The 15,600-nt window shown below is 34.9% G+C and overlaps 1 protein-coding gene across 1 annotated transcript in view; it reads left to right on the top strand.

The window, feature by feature from the left end:
• Positions 1-14,330, top strand: part of LOC133334530 (serine--tRNA ligase, mitochondrial) — a gene marked incomplete at both ends in the record, with an annotated part of 29,229 nt that extends 14,899 nt beyond the window's left edge. The window contains 3 exon segments of the mRNA XM_061542847.1: positions 1,353-1,525; positions 13,663-14,032; positions 14,226-14,330. Coding sequence (XP_061398831.1) covers positions 1,353-1,525; positions 13,663-14,032; positions 14,226-14,330 — 648 coding nt within the window.
• Positions 14,331-15,600: the final 1,270 nt, after the last annotated feature.

Raw genomic sequence — 15,600 nt, 5'->3', positions numbered from 1 at the left:
ATTTTAATACGTTTCGTTATGGTGAAAGGTGTTTGGCATGTGGACATATTTGAAAATATATTTTCACCGAAAAGCCTAGTCCTATATAAGATCGAGTGAGAAGAGAAAACACATGTTTCTTATATGTTTAATGTCAACCATGGTATAATTATTACAAGGTAGGGCACAGCTTCCAACTGATTACAAATTTTTCTCAAGGTGGCTTGTTCAATGAAATCAAAATACATATTTTGTGTATGTGTTGTTTTGAATACAATGTCAAATAAATTGAAACATATTCAAGTTTAATTGAAATAAAAATAAAGTTTTTAACACGTTATATATTGCGTAGAAAACAAAATTTACATCCTGCTGCATATATAAAAACTATACAATTTTTTACTTTTCATTCATGAAGTAATTACTGAAAAAGTTGAAAATTTCATAAATATTTTCAAACTGTCAAAATTAATTTATTTTCGATAAATACTCTCAATTGTTAGGGATGGGACAAATTTCTTGGTGTTATGGATGAAACAAACATTTTATGGTATTCCCTACTGGATTTTGGGAAAAATCAGAACCTTACATTCATTTTTCGCGTTTTTAGTTTTGTGTTGAAAAAATGTCAAAGAAACACAAACACTTGTTGCGTATATTTATTTTATTTTTGGCCGAAGAGGTCACACGTGCATAATTTTTTGTTATTTACCTCAAGCTACCCTACCTTGTATTATTGTACCATGATGTCAACCATTTGTTTTTTTGTCGAACAAGTTATTTTTATTTATTGTCAAAAAAATCAAATAGAAAATACAATAATCCGATAATTTTAATGAACACAACACAGTTTTAGGCGATAATCTTGCATAATCGGATTCACAAAGCCGGTAAAAATTGCATTTGTAGTTTTTTTAATGTTTCTATTTTTTTCATAAGTTTTAAAATATATACTAAAAGCAAACTTAATAGTCAAATGGGCTTTATTATAGGTTTTGCAAAAAACTGTTTGATCAACTGTCAGAATATTTTTGACAGTGATTTCGTTTTGGTCTATTCTGAGACTTATAGTAAAACTTTATGGCAAACATTTTCGTAGAATATTCTGTCCTGCTAAACCCCGTTTTAAATGATTTATATCAGTAATATAGCCAAGACACCTTATACCTAAAATGCAAGGATTTGGAGAAATCTAGATTGGAATATTTTCAAATATTATCCCACTTTTAGGAAACCTTTTAGGATTCGAAATCTTTTAGGATTCGGATACACATATCTTCTATTTTTACCCACTCTATCATACTTTTTTGGAATTTCCCGATTTTATGTGTTGTACAGTGTTATAGGAATTAATTACTAACATTTATATGCAGGTTTACAAATTAGATTCTGGATTATGTTTGTCTGGAACCTCCGAAATGGCGCTAGCAGGTTTCTTTGAGAACAAAATACTCGAGGAAAGTGAACTCCCTGTAAAAGTAGCTGCAGTAAGTCGTTGCTATAGAGCGGAAACGTCTGGATTAACCGAAGAAAAGGGCATATACAGGTAAGGCTGAATACATTTGTATATTTTTTATTACATAATGATCAAGTTTGTCTACGAACATGTTTTATATAATGAATGCATAAAGTACAATAGTATTCGAGTTACCGAAACAATTTGTTGTAATAGGGATGAATTTAAAAAAATATGTTGAATTGAATTAATTTACATAACATAGTTTTTCTTAAATAATAATTTCAGAAAAATCTCAAATATAGAGATGTGGATTTATTTATTTTTCTTTATAGTCAAGATGAACCCCAGTTTGTTGTTTTTATAAAAAAAAAACAACTATTTCGTAGTGGAAATGTATTTTTTAATAATATTTTTCATTTAACCTTTTTATTTTTTTCGAATTCGAATTAAAATATTTTTTTTAAATATTTTTATATAACCTTTTACAAATATTTTTCGAACATCATTTAAAACTACAGTGAGTCACAGTCAAATCTATCCACTTTGTTTTTTATAACAAAAATGTCATAACTGTTGAACTAAAGCAATTGCAACCTCACAGTGAAAAGTACCCAAGATAAAAGTTTTTTTCACCAAAGTATTTTTTGCATGGTTAACTCAGTATAATATCCCTTGTTATATTTACAGCTTTCAACCTTGCCGGCACAGATTTTACCAAGTTTTCCCTGTACGATGTCAGAATTTTTTTTCCCATTCAACTTGTAAAACACTTTTCAGACTTATCCCTTGTTATATTTTACAGCTTTCAACCTTACCGGCACAGATTTTACCAAGTTTTCCCTGTACGATGTCAGAATTTTTTTCCCATTCAACTTGTAAAACACTTTTCAGACTTGGTATGCTTGCGATATTATGGATTCTAATATTTTTTCCAAAATACGCCATAAGTTCTCTGTAGCATTCAAATTCGTTGACTAAGGAGGTGTTTTCATGAATATTGGACAATTTTTAAGCATATATTCTCGAACGATCTGTGACTTATGTTTATGGTAATTTTCTTGATAAAATTGAAATGTTGTCCCCAATCCAATCCCACTACATTTCAAGTTATCTTTTACAATTCTTAAAAAATAAATTTTATCCATAATTCCTTTGATTCATTAATTAAGACGCACTTATGTCACTTTTATAATGAAAAAAAAAAACAAGTGGATTCTCACTGTAAATGTATTAAGTACATTTTCAACAAATTTTTAATAAGTTTTTATAAAATATGTTTTTAAGTGGTGGTTTTTTAAAAAACATTTTTTTTGGTTTTTGGTGGTTTTCCGAATTTTGCGTGATCAAATTTATAAAAAACCTATTTTTCAGGCCAAATTTTTAGATCTGTCAATGGAATGATGTGGGTACCCGCGATCAGTGAGGTTTTTTGCGTTTCGGATGAATTAAAATCTTCTTCTTGAAAATCCATCGACTAGAAAGGCGGGAACTGGCCTGCCAAAAAAACGAAATTTGGCAAAAAATGTTTTTGAAAATATCGCGGATTTAATTGCATTTTCTGTGGATCAGAGAGCCAATTTATCTCAAGAATAGTGTGAGCTGGGTCATCCATATTTCTTAATGGATGACATGAAACCGCATTGAAATAGGTATAGATTGATGTATTTTTTGATGTGCACACCGAAATTGGAAGAGCGTTAAAGGCATATGGACTTTTCGGAAATTATTCGCGTTTTACGAGTTTTTGGGTACTTCGATGCAAAATTTAGTATGTACATCTTAGCCGTCAAATGAAATAAATAAAATTTAATATGATGACATTATTTCTTCGAACCAAAAACAAATAATTTTCCTCAATATATTGTGTTGTTGTCGATGTAATTTACAAACCTATACATATACGTATGTGATTTTGATATCGTTTGGTTTATCGTGGGCTGTGCAATGACACAGGAGATGCTCAATTGTCTCCATCTCTCCTCGTCAACGCAGAGTCTACAGTAATCAATTGCAGCAAGATCCCATTTACTAGTAAATGCCCAGATGTGGCACTGACCAGTGATGATTCCCGTCATCACTCCATCTCAGCTTTGCTCAGTGAATGCGTTCTTTTGGTAGTCGGAGTCGGCCAAATGGATCTTGACACGTTGCACCTAGGTTCGTTGTGCCAAAGTTCACAGTGGCCTTCCCCGTCGAATGCTCCAGCCTTACGGTGCACATGTCACCATTGCTGTAATTAGATATAAAGATTAGATTTAAACTCTTCTTACCTACTATACATGTTCTCACCTTGTCCCCCATGGACGCTGCGAATATGTCAAAGTTAGTCCAGAAACCATATTCGTGAGGGACAGGAGTAGTTCGGCGGCTGCGGCCTTGCAATGATGCAGATTGATCTGCATTATGCCGCTTTCCTACTCCTACTGAGTTTCGGTGGATGTGTTCAGTCGAAACCGAACCCATCCTGAACCGAAGTTCAGTTTCCCCTCACGCTCCCTAAGATATTCCTCCCCTGGTGGATCAACCGCAACTCTCGCCACCATACCACCATCATCGTTACAGGGAGTTAGACTGACCACAGTCCAGGGGGGCTACTCTGTATTGCGATGCGTGAGAAAAATTGTAACGCATCGCGTAATTGGTACTCTCTAATTCGTTTTCGTATCTCCTTTCGCATCTACTTTACGCAAATGTAGCATCACCGCACTCTGTAATACGAAAACGCATGTCAAACTCGTTCGTTAAGCGCAAATATCTTGCGTTAACAAAATAGCAAACGCAAAGGAAGCGAAACATATAAGTAAGCTCCATTAAAGGTTTTATTTATATATAAATTGTAAATTATTTTAAGTAAAAGGCAAAAAAGTCACAGTTACAGGCTCAGCAACGTCAGTTCCTAACTTCAGTAGATTTTATGGGGCAACACAGTGATTTGGCAAAGGGACAGTTGCAGAGTTCAAATGCGAAACAACGCGCCAACAATTTGTGGACAAAACTGTCTGATGACCTCAATTCAAATTGACCTCCTGTAAAAGATGTCGGTGGTTGGAAAAAGTAATATATTATTTTTTTATATAAAATGTGAAACTATGTGTGCATATTTATAGGTTGATGTTGATAACCACATTGTCCAAGCAATTTCAAAGCAGCGGCCTCTTTTATTGGAGTTGGAATTGTTGTGGATCTATTTGAAACGACGAGCGTTTAAAAAATACATAAACGAATCTTTATTGAGACATTTTATATAAATCTATAAAACTAAATATTTGAAAACATTTGTCACATAATTCGCACTTAGGGAGAGTATATTTGATAGATCTCATAAAATTCTTTTTTTTTAATTCGTTCATCATTTTTGTTTAAAAAAACACTCGTACCACACAAAAATATGTTTTCATTTACAATTTTTTGACGTTTCCTTTTGTCATTCTTCGTTATTGTTTACTTTGTGGCGACAGTGTTGCCCTATTTTCAATTTAGTTTGCGAATGCGTTTGCGTGAACGTTACAGAGTACCAAATTGTACTCTTAACGCATTTAGCTTTCGCATCGCACTTGCTTTCGCAACGCAATACAGAGTAACCCCCCAGCTCAATGTAGTGAGCCAGCATCTTCAGCAGGAGCTCCTTGTCTACTGAAGGGGGTGAACCCAGGCTGAAAGGACCCGTCTTGTTGGGATTTCTGATAGGGAGACCGCTGCAAGGTTTGCTCCTTCCCAGAGCGCGCCAAAGCCACTAACGGTTTTCACAAGGAAGTCCTTGGATTTCTTGTTTATACAGATAATGACTTTGCCGATCGAAGGGCTCCTTCAAATAGCAACCAATGACTCTCACTGATTCTGCCATGAGGATCAGTTTTATCTATGATCGCCACTAGAAGGTCTTCTACAGCGGCTACCTAGGTTGGTCTATCATACGGCTTACGCTGTCGTTGACTACGAACCTTGTAGTTTGCCTTTCCAGAGGAGGTTGAAGCCTTCTCCGTACTTAGCCGTTTCTCCGCAGTTTGTTGTCCAGCGCAAGCCGCATAAGAGGTAAAAGGATCTACCAGACGAGAAGCCATCCTCTTCTTGGGTGAGGGTTGCGGACCTTCTGAAGAGCGGATGCGCTTCACAGATTTATTCTGTGGGGCGACATCTGCTCCCCCAGGAGACGGTTCCTTGACTGACTTCCCCTTCTTAATGTTTCGAACACTTTTGAATCCACCCAGAGCTTTTGCCTCACCTCTGTCGTTAGGAGCAGAATTGGGTTTTGAGACAGAGCCCTCCGCACGTTGATCACCCTTATGGGTGACATTTTGCTTTGTGATACTCTCAATTGGCTTTTCCTGTGCATTTTTACACGGGTTTGGATTAGAGCTGGGCTTCAGGTCAGAAGTCGGCTTAACACCTTTGTCAGAGACAGTTGGCTTCGCCGATTCTATTACTTTTGTGCGAGTAGTGAGATTCGGGAGAGAGATCTTGTCCATCTCGAGTTCACGATGGAGAGCGTGAGGATAAATTCTCTCGAAGTTATCTCATGTCTCATCTTACGCTTGATGGCTGAACTTTCCTCTCCGAGATCAAATTCGCGTCTCGCCCTACGAATTTGCGAAGATACGAAACAGCTTCGCATCAGTCACTTCTCGGGCCTTCCCAACCTTCGAGCCACTGTCCGTTTCTGGGGGATCAACAGATTTCCCATCGTAGGACATTGCCTCTGAAGTTTGTCGGCTGGTGCCGAAACAGGACCTGTTGAAGTCAGACTGGAGGTCGGTCGGACAATAGGGTCCACACTTCCTTCGTTACTACTATGGCAATCCCCCTGTATAGACTTGGGTGGGATCACCGTCTTGTCCAGCTCATCATCAGTTAGGGTAAAATTTAATAGCAGTTCCTCCGGAAGCGTGTCCCCACATTGCTCTTCCGGTACCAGTCTGTCTAACTGGTCGAAGAGCTCCTTGCTTTGTTCCTCTAGACTATCGCGGATAGCGCGTAGAGTCCCATGTAGGTCGTCCCCTCCCAGAACTACAGTCCTGTCAGCCAAAGACTGATTTTCATCAGTCTTGACATGCTCGTTTGCCAAAGGAATAGCCGGTTCGTCAACGTTTTGGTTTAGAATTGGTGCACTTGTAACTGGTACAGCTATAGGTGCCAAGGCATCCACACCTAGAACAGAACCACACAATCGCTTGAACTCGACGACACGTGGCTTGTGACCTCACCAATGATTGCCGCCGGTACTGGGTTATTAACTCCCTGCACCGTAACTTTTTATCTTTTTGCTTCTTTTTCCCATTTAAGAGCACTACCCCGATCCATTTTGGTCCACGGGGGATCCGATAATCCCCCAGGTTTCCACGAAGTGTAGAGAAAAGTTGATCTAGGAGACCTAGGTCAGTTTCTCTCTGCACATCATGGAGACCCCCTTCCCATCCGCCACCCGGGAAGACGAGCCTAGTAGGAGATTGGCAACTCCCCTAGGTTGATACATGTCATTAATATATTTTGACGAAACTCGAAACAACAAGATTTACTAGATTAGCTTTTTACTCCGTGTTTAGGAATTACTTTCAGCTTATATTCTGAGTCCATCAACTTGGGCAAGCTTGGGTAATGATCTTAAGCCTTCAGTGTTCGCTAAACGAATTAGAGTCGGGGGCCGGACTCGGAGTGTAGCAATTTTATTGAAATTAGATTGAGCTTAGGTACTACTTATGAGAAGCAAGAATCTTCTCTATTGGTTGTATAAAAATGTAGTAATATCAGTGGTGTAGTTTTTGGTACTGATTACAAAATATTTACATAAGTAACCGTTAATTTCACAATTTCATTTATTTCATACAATGTAATATAAAAAAGCCAGCATGGCCAATAACTTATATTAACTTATATATAATAAAAAAAATCCAAACAAAGAATAAACTAAATAAATTAAAAATACATAACAGTAAAAAAAATTCTACATAATGAAATTTAATGCAAACCCCTAACATAACAGATTCCAAACAAGAACCCCAATCCACTGCAAAGGAAGCTTAAGGAATCATACATATAAATATACTATATATTCCTCTCGAGCCCAAGAGCAATATCAGAACCACAGACATTAAATTGTATATGTATAAATCTATAACATAAATGCTAACGAACTTAAATAAAAATGGCTCCCCAGCCAAAAATTAAAAAAAAAAAACAAAGTAACATTATGCAACCTGTAATCAGCGATTTCTTCAAAGCCAACTTCATCAAATACGAGGCAAATGCCCAAACAATTCCCTCCTATACGCAAAAGTGGAAGAGGTAAACTTACGAAGGCTCAAAGGGAGCTGATTCCACGATCTTACCACTCTAATTACAAATGATCTTTCACAAATTGCAGACGAAAACCTCGGATACAACAACTGAGGGTTCCGAGAGGATCTACACATCACAAACCTACTACACAGTGGTAAATCAACATTTCTCATAATTCTATAATAACACAAAAGGATACGATATTCAACATAATTATAAAAGGATAGGCCAAGAAATTTAACAACAAATTTCAAATATTTAAATGTTAAATGAGCTCAGTGTTTATATTATCGTAAATAAAATACACAATTTAATTAAAATAGAGTTGATTCGTTTCAATTCTTATTATTTTTTCCATATTTTGCAAAAATTTGCTACTTTTTTGCGTTTATTGTAATATATTCATATTTTACGAAGGAAGTCATATATCAATGTTTTTTGTCAATATCATTTTAAGATTTTGATCTTATGCCCAAAATTAAAACCTCTATAACTTTTGCGCGCACCAACCATAAATTTGATCGCGAACGTATTCGGAGTCAGGACATTTTTCTCTATATGTGTACCAAAAATCAATGATGTGCTACGAAAACAAAAAAACCGATTTTTTGAAAATGGAATATTAAAAAATTGGCAATATTACCCATATACAGTTGCATCCAAATTAATAGCAGCGCACCTTACATTCAACATTTGGAAAACGGAGGAACATGCTATGATCGGAGCATTCCAAAATAACTTTTTATGGTGAAACTCATGGTACAATTATAAAAGGTAACAGCAAATCCCAGCTGATTTGATTCCCAGCATTTTCATATTTGTTACACATATGGCTCAATTATAGGAAAGTTGTAGAAGCGATAGAAATATAAATTTGAAAGATTTTCATTCATGTTTTTCAATTTTTATTTCGAGGATACGAAAATATTTCATTTTCAAAATAAAAATAATTTGATGATAATTTGTTTGTTTGTTTACATTTTTCTGTCAAATGAGTTGACACAAGTAGAACTTACAACAACGAATCTCGTTTTTTGTACAACAACACTTGCTGTTACCTTCTATTATTATACCATGGGTGAAACTCTGGGTCCACAGAACAACAAATCTGATCCCTAAAACTATCGAAGAAAGTGGATCACATATGGCGCCTTGAGCCTTTTTCTCGTACTGCGTTGTTGGATATATATAGATATTGATTTGAAATACAATGGATGCCGCTCAATGCTCCATCGTATTGTGGTTCTTTATGCTGAATATGAAATGCATATAAACTAGAAATTTCAACAGAACAATGATCCAACACAAACCATTCAATTAGCAAAACAGTTGTTTCAGTACATCAATGTAGATATTATGGAAGGGCCCGCGCAGTCACCGGATCTAAATCCAAAACCCAAGAATAATTAGATCTAGAGTGGCATTTAAGAAACTTGACTAAAAAGTCCATGCGAAAGATGCAATAAATTTCTCTATTTAATGCAACACCGATGTGAAGCAGTGTTACCCACAAAATGCGATTTAAATCCACTGGGTTAACGAAATCTGGTACAATGTAAACGTACTATTAGGTTTCATATAAAAACCTAATATGAATGTTATGTTTTCATTACAGCTGCTATATATATTTTTTTTTTTTTTTTGACCCACCTCATTTCAAGAAAATCCCCTTTTTAACAACGTTACCTAAGGCCCGTACCTAAATTCAGTGCGTTGCGTACTAAAATACCCACCTTCTCACCTTTATTAGGTTTGCTGAGGGTCCGTATTAACCAAATACGCAAGGATCTTATTTACTTGTGCGTCAATTGAAAACGGTGAAAATGGATGAAAACATTTTCTTAATTAACCGAAAAATTTTTACATTTATAGAAATACAATTTTTTCAATGACTGGAATTATATTTTCAAAAAACAAAAAAATTAAAATACGCATTGTCAATGTTTAAAATTTTCAACTTTATATTTTTATACGCATTGCGTATTTGGGTAACAATCATTGAAATACATGTATTTAGCTTTTGAGGTGAATAAAATCGTATACATACGCATGAATTTAGGTACGATCCTAAAATTCAACGAAGCGTATACAAATATTCAACTTCCCCACTATGGCAAAATGTTTTGTACGGCTGTATTACCTAAATACGTCGAATTCATTTCTCTTAGCGAACTAAACAAAATCGCGAAATAAAATTAAGAAATTATAAAATGTGTTCAAATATTTCATACTCTTACTATAAAAAAATTATATTTCATTATGTTTTGTTTCTTTTTTCAACAAAAGAAAAAAAAACAGGCTGTTACACAATATTTTCAAAATACAAAACTGTTTGTTATAATTAAAAAATAGATAACAACTGGTAACGTTTTAACTATGATTTGAACAAAAAACATTATGTGATTTCAAAAGAAGAATGTGGTTTTCTTCAGTAGGATTGTTTCAATGCATTACGCTGCTATGATTTTGACCGCAGCTATATATTTCAAATAAAATTTTAAAAATATTTCTCTAATATAATTTTAAAAATATTTTTCAAATAAAATTTTAAAAATATTTTTCAAATAGAATTTTTAAAATATTTTTTAAATAAAATTATAAAAGTATTTTTCAACCTTTCGATTTCTGTCCGATCTTATAAAGGTTTTAGGTACAATGCTACTAAATGCATGGGAAAATACAAGTATACGACAATGAATTGACATGATTTTGTTGTTACTGTTTTTGCAATTGACGAAAATCCTTTTCGACGGCGGTTAATTCGAAAGAGTCTGGCTCTAGTATGAACTAGAATTATAAACTTCGCACAAAAATCAACAAAATGGCGGACATGATTTTTGGAAAATCCCTATTTACGACAACAAACCATGTTAGAAAACAAGGAATATCTTGACGATAACATGTATCCTAGTTAATAGTGCGTACTGAATAACGTGTTAAAATTTGGAACCGATTGGATAATTACTTTTTAAGTTATCGTGCCCGTCATTTGTAAAAACACTGTTTCGATAAAACCGAGTTTATAGTTTGAGAATCCGTTCTGTCGTTGCTTGATGCTGGCACAATAAATAGGCTATATCATAGATTTAGATTTTCACTTGAAATTTTAAAGGGACATTCTTGAATTGGTGTAGGCTCGAATTTAACACAAAATAAAAATTTGACTTGCGTAAACGGACAACATACAGTGAGTAAATGTGTGGCTTGCCATGCTCTCCTATTTATACTTCGTCCACTCTCGCCACAGAGGTTTCTCGACGATCAAGTAACATTTCGATTACTAAGAATTTATCAGTGCAATATGTACACAGAAACTAACAACGATTTACGTTACAATTCAAATTTGTAAATTATCGGAACATACCCAATTATCTTAAACCTACTAGTTCATCCGTATCATTGCCCCCGCTTAAGCCTGTTTATCACTAATAAGCACCTCCAAATGTGGATGTAGGGAAGTCGTCCTGGTTTTCTTGATCCAGTATGAGTTACACATTTCTTTGAAAATCGCTGACTCAAAATTCCTACCGAACGCCATGCTGAAGCCCTCAGCAAGAAATGCAGGCCATCAGCCTTTCAAAGGCCAGCATGACATTGAACTGCCAGAGAGACCCCCATCAACGCAATTTTCTCCTTATCTTTTTCGGCGATCTCTGGATTCACCGCACTCGGTCCCCTGTTGGCGTATCTTATGGGTCTGTGGTTTAACAATATTTTCGCCGTGAGTTGGGCAAGGGCAAACTATACAGTTTCAGCAAATGACGCGTTGGTGACTCGTATGTTTCGCATTTAAAGTCAGGTTCACGTATTTATAAGTCATTAGCATCAAACGTTCCACCTCCGTTGCAAAGACTTGTAACTTCCCATTTGCCTTCTGTACTCTTCCTCTTAATTTCACTAGGTATATGTTTTGCTTATGTTCGCCACCATTAACATCTTCATAATTGTTTCTAGGAGCGGCAGGAATAATCTGCATTACATCAGCAGCATCGCCTCAGAATGAAGTAGTGCTACCGCTCCATAAATTTCTAGAATTCTCTGACTCGAACTGCAACTTGAAAACATTAAATTATGTAGAGCCCTCGAAACAGGTCTATAAGTTTTCAACATCACACTACTGTGTATTCTTTGTCCGAGAAAAAGTTTTTACTTTTGAATTTAAAATAGTAAAAGTATAAAAAAATCACATTACATCTTTTTCATTTGTGATTGCCGTTTGTTTTTTTGAAGAAAGATTTTGCGATACGCTTCGAATTTAAATTACAACAACATGGTAAAATAATATAAGGTAACAGCATGTGTTGGAGTGTCAACGTCATTTAATCAAAAAATGTAAACAAAACATTTAAATTAAAAAAAAATATTTGTTAAGGACCCCTTACACTATAAATCATGCCGTCATGCCGATAAAGCCCTTTTTGTATATGTGAGATTGACCAGTGTATGGCAAACTCTTCAATCACTATTCCAAAAATAGGTTTTTGTCCCAAAAATTGCATTTTGAGTCATAAATTCAGTTGTTTTTTTATTCCATCACAATTCTATTATTTTCAAAATGAATATTATTAACCAGATTGATAGGGTTTCATTTTCAAAATCAAAACTATTTTGATTTTCTTCATGCATTTTGTGTGTCACTTGATGCTGACACAATAAATCGACTATATTTTCAAGAGTTCTTGAGATTTTCACTTGACATTTTGTAGGGACATTCTTGAATTAGTGTATATTCGAAAAACTAAATAAAATTTGTTGACACCGAGAATGGCCTTAATAATAAAGGCAATTCTAAGGCAATAATGAATTAGATGCTAATAAAATGAACTCAAAATTTGTTAATAACCAACTAAATCCCCAAGCTAATATTGATAATTGGCAACATATTTTAGATAATGAACATGGTTTTTCTTTTTCTGGCGTTACGTTAGATAAAATGTTGGATGTTTTTGTCCAAGTTAAATCCAATGACGCAGGTAATGACTTATTTTCAAAAAAAAAATTAAACGTGTTTTCCGTATATTTCTAGACATGTTTTACATCTCATCAATTCCATACACCTTTCTATTCAGTTGGAAGACAGCCAAAATTGCCCCTCGTCCGATTGCTTTACTTCCGGTTGTGTCTAACGTTGTCGAATATATTTTACGAGATCAAATGATGACTATTTTTTTTTTATTAATAATTTAGCAATCAATATAAATTCAATAGAAGTGCTTGCAAATTACTGTATTCATATTTGCATGAAAGAAAGCAATTTGTTCATTTCAATAAACTTTTCTCTAATACTCTTCCAGTTAGGAGTGACGTTCCGTGCTGGGCCCAGTTTTATTCATACTTTTTTTAAACGATTTGTACATACGATCGTTTAAAAAGATTATAGATCCATCAATGTATTGCAATCGAAAATTGAGCTTGTTAGGGAAAAACTTGGCGATTGAATGATGGTTAACCGATTTCGTGTGAACCCATCTAAAACTACAGCCATGTTGTTTTCTAACAGGGATTTATCCAATCTGCAGTTAAAGTATAAAGGAGTGAATACATCATTTGTCCATAATTTGAAGTGTCCAGGGGTTATATTGGATAACCAGTTATCCTCTGATGTACACATTGATATAGTAGTAGCTCACACGAACTATACAACACAGTTTTAGTTTTACCCTACCATGAAAAAAAGAGACTTGTGCATGCCCTAATCATGCCAAACATTTAATATTGTATAGAAGTATATTATATTGTATAGAATATTTATTATTTTTCATGATTTTTCTTTATTATACAAATATAAGTATTATGCTTACATAATTCTATACAGAATAGCTATGAAATAAGGTGGAATCTTTATAATTAACTTAAAATTGGCCACATGAATTGTAAATTGGCTTAAATTGCAAAGGAATCAAATATAAATAAATACAATAAAAAAATCGTTTAAACCTTTACAATTACAGAGTTCACCAATTTACCAAAGTTGAAATGTTCTCAATATGCAATGATACTCAGTCGGAAGATATGTTGGAACAGTTTAAAAATTTGCAACTTGATCTTTTTAAAAAATTGGGTCTCAAAATTCGATTATTGGATATGCCACCCGTCGAACTTGGTGCTCCTGCATATCAGAAGTATGACATTGAAACATGGATGCCTGGGCGCGAAACATGGGGTGAAATATCAAGTTCCAGTAATTGCACAGATTATCAGGCAAAACGACTTAATATCCGATTCAGAACCAAAGATGGCACTATTAGGTATGCTCATACTGTTAATGGAACCGCGGCCGCAATACCAAGATTGTTAATAGGGTTGCTGGAAACACATCAGGTATGAATACTCTATAATTTCAATATTAACCAGTACCTCTATCCTGAAACTTTTAACAATTGTTGTTATTGTTTAATTTTCATTTGTCATAGTAACATGAAGAAAATAAATAAGTTAAATTGTTGTCAAAAATAAGAATATCGATAGTTGTTAAAGGTTGCAGAATAATTGTTAATACAAACATATTTTCTAGGTCGACTCCAATATAATTCAAGTCCCTGAAGCTATTGCCAACTATATGAATACCAATACCATTTCCCGAGAGAAGCTTATCCCAGAAATAAAATTGTTAAAACACTTCAAGAAAAATTTGTGAATAATATTTTTAAAATATTTCTACATTGTTACTTAAGTCATGTGTCATTACGGAAGATTAATAAAACAAATGTTCCTTTAGTTTACACCAAGATATTTTAATGGGTTCTTATTTCTGGGTCCAGGGAGGATGGGAGACTACCGGTATGTAGTCCGGTAGGTAGCGTGTGGCTGGGCGCTCCCTATTTGGGAATGAAAACAAATTTTACTTCCCCCATAGGCTAGGTATGAAAGATAATCTAAGATTAGCTTTAAAAATCTCCTTTTTAAAGGTTAAACCGTCTGGCCCAGGAAATTTAAAAGGTGTTTATCGCCCATATCAGTTTTGGATAGCTAATTAGAACATTTATGATGTAGAAGAGATGCATCCTTGCCCAAGTCTCTGCACCCCGGAAAATGGGTCTCTGATAACAGTTCTAGAGTCTCTGGACCGAACTATCACTTCGTTTAATACTACCGATGGATTCTGCGTACTTCAATGGTATTTTACGAAATCTGGCCTCATCGTTAACACCTTCTATAGACTCGCTAAACTAATCTAAGACTTCCGGTTAGATCTCTTAATCACACTATTGTACGCATTGAAATGCCCTTTAAAAGCATTCCAATCAGTCCTTAGTTTTTATTTTCTGGCTTTATTATAGAATTTCTTGCAGTTTTACGAGAGACTGCAAGTTCCTTGGTCCACCAAACCGACTGAAATTTTTTCCCAGGGTGGGTGATTGAAAAATAAGTCTCGTAGAAACCCTAAAACTGTTCGAATTTGTTCTCTTTGGGTATCTATAGGTCCTATAGGTTAAAGGAACCTTGCTTTACTCCGACATTGAAGATCTGGAATCTGGAAAATATCATCTGTGGTCCGAGAAGGAGCACTTTTCTTATATTTCCCAATTGTCCATGTTTGTGAAGGTGATGTCTATTACCTCACCCTTTACAATGTTAACAACATTAGATGCATTGCCCCTATTGCAATTTTTAGATTTTCAGAATAAAATTGAAAACAGACTCACCACTGGCATTTGTATCGCTGCTTCTCCAGTGGAAATTGTGAGCGAAGAGATCTACCTGGCGGGTCAGGATCTTCGTAAAACAGGTAGACAGAGGATATCACCCGCGGTTTTTGCTTATTTCTTGGCAACTATACACGTTTTTACATTATACTCGTTAGAGGTGGCGAAGACCGTGTAGTGCTTGATCTTAAGACCAGTCACTATACCCTTATATAGATATGGTTCCTGAACTGGAGCAGATGC

Source organism: Musca vetustissima, unplaced genomic scaffold, assembly GCF_032173495.1.
Source record: "Musca vetustissima isolate MV318-11 ecotype Yass unplaced genomic scaffold, APGP_CSIRO_Mvet_v1 utg62313, whole genome shotgun sequence".
Taxonomy (NCBI): domain Eukaryota; kingdom Metazoa; phylum Arthropoda; class Insecta; order Diptera; family Muscidae; genus Musca; species Musca vetustissima.
Note: the sequence above shows the minus strand (reverse complement) of the source record. Positions and strands in the feature narration are given on the sequence as shown.